The sequence below is a fragment of the Magnolia sinica genome, chromosome 7 (assembly GCF_029962835.1).
Source record: "Magnolia sinica isolate HGM2019 chromosome 7, MsV1, whole genome shotgun sequence".
In the NCBI taxonomy this organism is placed as follows: Eukaryota; Viridiplantae; Streptophyta; class Magnoliopsida; order Magnoliales; family Magnoliaceae; genus Magnolia; species Magnolia sinica.
In genome coordinates this window covers 39,082,987-39,089,233 of record NC_080579.1, presented here as the reverse complement: position 1 = coordinate 39,089,233, position 6,247 = coordinate 39,082,987, and the positions used below count along the sequence as shown (strand labels likewise).

Genomic DNA, 6,247 nt, shown 5'->3' with positions numbered 1-6,247 from the left:
TTGGAATTTGGATTGACTTAAAATCCAATGCATATGACAGGTTGGGTAACTAAATCAACAAGTTAGCCAACATGATTTACTCTTGTTCTTATCAATTTTCTTTATAACTCAATGCAACTCTTGTTCTTTCCATGTTTCTTTACAACATTAATAGGATGGCGTTGACCTTTTTTAGCGTGTTTTTTGTGGCAGTGTTAGATGATGGAAGCCAAGTGAAGGAGAACAACTACATTTATGTAAGTATTATAAGTCTTAAGCTCCATTTGGTCATCACATCAATCTTTATGAATATAATTTTTTATCAAACCAAATGGATCTTAAGCCCCTTTTTTAACTCCGCCAATGCAACTACTTGCATTGCCGGTCCCAAGCCCGAGTAAAGGAGGAGAGAGAAAGGCTTGAGTGTCAAGGTGAGTTGTATCATTTTCTTCCATATTTCTTTAATGCAGCAATACTATGTTGAAATTTTTAGCATTTTTACAGGTTGAGAAGTGGGTTGATCCAAAATTCTGTTGGCAGTGTAATCTCTAATTGCTTTATGTTGATATTTTTAGCATTTTCATATGTATGTTACCCATGTTAAAATCTGAAACTTTCAGATTATATGAATTGTTGAAATTTTCATATGTATGTTGCTTTATGTTGAATGTTTCCAGCCCCACCAACCACCACCAAACAAGGTGGTTGTTTGGTGGGGCTTTTTCTTTATTTAGCTCTAATGCTTGATTCTTTGACAGGATATGTCCGATTATGATGATGTTCGGTACTGCTGCTCAGGAGCAAAAGTCTGCTTAGAATGCTGGCTATTGATGACCATCGCCATTAAAGTGATGGATATTGCTCTCAGAGGTGGGAAACAACAGTTTTTCTTTTTGGTTACATGGTGTTCCAATGGTAGTATTTTATACTGAGGAATGATAGGATCCTTGAATCGAGGCCTTCCATCACAATGAGGATGGATCATGCCCCAAAAAGCCCCTTGTTAAAAATTGTAACATTTAGATTCGTAGCAGACAAGTAGATTAGAATAGAAATACAACAACATTCTACATTCAACTGGAAAAAAAAAACCAGTCCAAGAGATTTATGGGGCATGGTCAATCCATGTTGGAATGACATTAACCAATGTTCTGGATCACTTGACTATGGACCCCACCTATTAGAGCTGAAACCCCAGTATACTTTGCAAAGTCTCTGGTTGACGATCTTATGATTCCTCTTTTGTACTATCTGTTATATCTATTAACTAAGTACCTCAAAAAGCCTCCATCAGGATCTTTTTTCTCTCCATATTATATAGTCGATGTTCGGGTCTTTATGTCATGGATTTTCCTTGGAAATGTATTTATAGGGTGATATGACTGACTTCTTTTATGAGTATCCTAATGCAGATGATTTTGGTTTTAATCACATACTCTGGGTATATAGTGGCAGACGCGGTGTTCATTATTGGGTTTGTGATGGGAGAGCGAGGAGGTAAATTGTGCATATAGTCTGAAACATGAATTTCATCTGCCCATGACCTTTGTACGCGTATTGAGATGGTGTTTATTCTGCCACCGTTCTTCAGGTTGACTAATGAACAGAGGGCAGCTATTGCAGACTACTTCAGGGTATACAAGGTAGCAATAACTGAACTGTTAATAATTTCAACGTACCAGATCTTTCTTAGGACCCAATGTCATGGAACTCCCTGACGTAGTCTCTGTTATAGGGAAATGAAAATAGTAATAAGAAAGTGTCTTTGGTGGGTCCAGCTCTGCATCCTTTACTGGCGTAAGTCTCGATGATCTGCTTTACATATTTAAGGAACTTGAGAAGATGTCATTTAAGCTCTTTTCATTATGAAGATACTTGCATGCGGTGCAGGAGATCATATACAGATGTCTTGAAGGTCTTTTTTGAAGAGAAACTGCTTGGTGGGCAGAAATTATTTGCATCCGAAGAGAAATATCAAAAGATCCTTGACATGATTCCTGATGAAAGTATGCAACTCAAAAATCATTTCTAATGATTTTATTTGAATAAGCATGATACATGTTTCTATCTGCTAGGAAATCTCATTTTTGGAAAGAGCATTATTTACATTGTAATAGTGCAATATTTGCAGCTATTGCTACAGAGCTACAGGCAAGGTGGCAGGAAAACCGATGGTCCATCTCAAAAGAAGACCTTAATGTTGTCCGATGGGAGCAATTAAAACACGCATTGCAGTCTGGGAAGCAAAAGGTATGGTGCATCTTTGCATCTGGTAGGCATTTTTAGATCTGTGTTTGCTTTTCTAAGCCCATTTTCTTTGACAATCATTCCGTGTTTCAGGCACAGGGGCTTCGTCGGTGTGTTGAAGAGATTGTTTTCTCGTATGCATATCCGAGACTGGATATGGAGGTTTGTGGAATGTTTTTCTATGTGTAGCATTCAAGGATTCTGATATCCATGATCTATGCATTTGTTTCATTCTTCTCACGAAAACATTGTCTCATTTTAGGTGTCCAAACACATGAATCATTTGCTAAAGGCACCTTTCTGTGTACACCCAAAAACAGGTTAGTATCAATGCTATCACTGGTTAAGGGTGATAATGTCACTACAAGATAAGTGACAATTATCGACGCTTTTCTACCTGCGGCTAACATAAACTACCCCATTACAAATGTATCACCGATGCCTTTGTGAGGTTGGCCCTAATGTGGGAAAGGACTGCTGGTTAAAGTCCAAGGGAAAAAGCAAATTTGTTAGCATTTTTCTCATTTTTACTCTAGTATCATTTTGCTTGGTACCAAATGATCTCTAACCTAATCAACTGGTTCAAGACATGGGTGGTGTGTGTTAGGGTGGGTGAGTGCACCACTGTGAAAAATCTCTCTTTCGACATGGTAGTAACATCTCAAATTGAATAGATGGAATGAGAGAAGAAGATGACTACAGATGGATGGCAGCAAGTGCGCTCAAAACCCCCACACAAACATCCGTTCACCCTATTTGCAGGAAATCTCTCTTTCGCACCTCTGGGGAGGATTTAGCGAGGATTTTTGGCCGATATATCATCAAAGTTGCTAAGGAAGTTCATATATCATTAAGATCTGCACCAGATTGAGCAACAACTCCTTGTTTCTGGAATATAGTGTCGCCGCACAGGTTTATTTGATTTCAATTCCTGGTATATTGTCCAAACATCCATGGTCAGGTCACTTAAAGAGTGATACTTTTTCAGGTATGTAAGCTCACTGCTTGTGATCTCTGTGAGATAGCAAGAAATTCAGCTCATCAATCTGGATTTTCCCATGTAGCAAAGGTGTGAAATCTTGAAAAATGTTTACTTCTTTGCTTTCTTTTGATTGTTTTTTAGTTTCTTTTAATCGTGTTCCCATGCTAAGCAAGAATTAGTTTGCAATGCAATGCATTCTCTTCAAAGTTTTCAATCGGGTCCAAAAAACATAGAACGAAAGGTGGGGGCCTATGGATGTGTGATGAGACCGAAATCTCATCTCGCAAACAATTCCAGTATTTTGGCTTGTCTATTTCCAATGCATTCTAGTTACAAGTTACCACATATAACTGATGACACATTTACTTCACATGGGTTCATTTGTAAGACATATTTACAAAATAAAAGCAGGTGAAGGATTGGGTTTTATTGAGAAAAAAAAGGTGATTCTGTAATGTACTGGAACTAGATCTGTTTGGTTCCCCATTTGCAGCAAATGGCATCAGCTAGTGTGTTGCCTTCGACTAGATTGAGAAACACAAGTGGAAATGTTATCAGCATGGATAGGTTGCTTGAAGAAATGAATGATATGAAGATAAGGGATGACAAAAACTGGTGTAGTTGAATTAGAAAAACATATCCATGCTATCTGAATCCAGAATTGGCATATGTGAGTGCCCAAATAATATACAGCTGAAATAGAAACCATTACCCAAACTTCCTACCATGTTTTGGAATATTGGCTGTCTTCCTTCTCACTCTTGCTAAAGTCTAGCAGTGAGATGCTGACTGGAAGCTTTAAAATTTATTTTCTTATTGTAATACCCAATGCTTGAATTTATTGGTCTTCTTTGGTTGATCTTTGTCATGGAATTGGCTGATTTTTTAGAGCAACTGCTACATTGTGTTGCTATGAGTGTTCCTTCTTCAGGCTTCTGTGTGCAAATACTTTCTTATTTTTCATCATCCTGATTAGTTCCCTATCAGGTCTTTCTTTTGTCATTGAAATCATAAGCTTTTTCATGTATGTGTATATATATGTACACGCGCATGCATATATTTGAATGGCGCGTGATCAATTGTGTTCTCTATGTTGGGTAGTATATTAATTACATTAAAACTGATGATGCTCTTGGTTAATCACTTTGCAGGCTGCAGAAAGCTCATTTGTGAGAAGATCAGCAGCAAGCATGCTTAGTGGAAAGAGGCCTGTCCACCCAACTATAAACTCAGATTTTTGTTTTTATTTTTATTTTTTATTTTTGGGTATTTCACAAATTCAATCTTCTTTTTTCTTAACCATTCACAGTGGATTTTTTTTTTCTTACTTTCTTTTGCAGTGCTGCTAATTGGAAATTTGCAGCTGACCAACTTGTTAGAACAATTCTAGATAAATTAATAGTTCACTGTAAGGAGTAGTTTTCCAAGTTTTCTGTCTTTTTTCTTTCTGTTATGTTTGGTATTCTTTTCTCACTGGGAACATTCCCTTTGGTCTGCTCGACGTGTATCTTGGTTATAATATCTGCGGACAGAAGTGTTTTTTGTGCTCATCATGTATATCCACACTATCTATTTCATGCATTGGAAAATTCATTTTAGGTTTTTACTTGCTGCCTATCACACAATATGCATTTTTTCTCACCCATGGAGGAGATGGATCGGAGGAAGTCAGCCAATATCACAAAGTGAGGCCATAGCCCTTTTGGAGGAGAAAACAGGACTACAGGAATTGTGTTTTTCCCTGAATTTATTAGGAAAAAAAGTGTAGTCTCGTACACCATGGGCAATCTCCTAAATCCCTACCTTGGTAAATGAAGCTACCTCCAAATAGGTCTAATGTTATAAATAAATTGTACCGAGTGGTGGAGTGCAAGGTGCCCATTGTGTTGTGAGTGCAAGGTATTAGTTCAACACGAGGGGCTAGGAGTAGACCATATAGAGGATTTGTTTTTATTTCTTTATTTACATTCAAGACCATTTATTGTAATATATATTTTTTTATTGTGTGGTAATATAAATTTTGTTTAATATTCAGTTTTATTTGTATTGCATCATTTTTATGTTTCAAATATTTAAAAAATACAGGTCTTGATTGAATTATATATAATAAAAAAAAAATACTGGCATGCTAGGGCCTCTCCAATCCATACAAAGGCTTCTACCGGCGCTTGTGTAAAAATCTTGCGGTGCTTTTTCGCAAGAAAAAGTGTCCACGAACCATTTTTACCGGCGCTCAAAGTGATTTTTACCGGCGCTTTTTCGCGTCGGAAAAACATACAATTATCAGCGCTCAGAAAGGCGCCGATAGAAGTTATCTAGCGCCGCCAATACTTTTAGCGACATACCCATTTATCGGCGCTTGACTAGCGCCGATAGTAGAATTGCCGGCGCTTCTAGGGAGTTATAGCGGTGCTTGTGAGTGCCGCCAAAAGTCGAAGTTGTTGTAGTGATAGTACAAACAAACACAATTAACTCAGATTACATTACACACACCAATATTTAATTTCATTTCAGCAAACCTGTTTCTGTCAAGTGGTTTTGTGAAAATGTCTGCAATTTGATTTTCAGTTTGAATATAATCCAATGAAATAATCTTATCTTCCTCTAATTCATGAATATAATGATATCTAATGTCAATATGCTTAGTTCGTGAATGCTGGATTAGATTTTTAGAAATGTTGATTATGCTAGAATTATCGTAATACAGAACCATAGAATCTTAGGCAAATCCGTAATCATTTAACTTCTCTTCATCCACACAAGCTGAGTGCATGCATTACCGGCTATAATATACTCAGCCTCAGCTGTGGAAAGTAATACGAAACTATATTTCTTACTATGCCATGAAACTAGACAGTTCCCAACATAAAAATATCCACCGCTAGTAGACTTACGGTCATCAATAGTACTAGCCCAACCAACATCCGTATAACTGGCTAATTGAACATTAGTATCATGGGGATACCAAAGACCAAGATTGGCCAAACTTATGACATATTTCAAAATACACTTAATAGCAATCAAGTGAGATTTAAGATC

At 37.1% G+C, this 6,247-nt stretch overlaps 1 protein-coding gene across 1 annotated transcript; it reads left to right on the top strand.

Annotated features, from left to right (window-relative positions):
- The first annotated feature begins 576 nt into the window (after positions 1 to 576).
- Positions 577 to 2,551, top strand: LOC131250620 (uncharacterized). The gene is made up of 9 exons (XM_058250908.1): positions 577 to 627; positions 738 to 849; positions 1,392 to 1,476; positions 1,571 to 1,622; positions 1,715 to 1,776; positions 1,870 to 1,985; positions 2,111 to 2,229; positions 2,320 to 2,388; positions 2,489 to 2,551. The coding sequence occupies exons 1-9, from the start codon at positions 577 to 579 to the stop codon at positions 2,549 to 2,551; spliced, it is 729 nt and encodes a 242-aa protein (XP_058106891.1).
- Positions 2,552 to 6,247: the final 3,696 nt, after the last annotated feature.

Excerpts from the sequence above, each read along its gene's own strand:
- LOC131250620 (XM_058250908.1), top strand. The coding sequence starts at position 577 with ATGTTAAAATCTGAAACTTTCAGATTATATGAATTGTTGAAATTTTCA. Across the intron at positions 1,986-2,110 it reads TGACATGATTCCTGATGAAA|CTATTGCTACAGAGCTACAG; the intron begins GTATGCAACTCA and ends CAATATTTGCAG. Across the intron at positions 2,389-2,488 it reads ATCCGAGACTGGATATGGAG|GTGTCCAAACACATGAATCA; the intron begins GTTTGTGGAATG and ends GTCTCATTTTAG.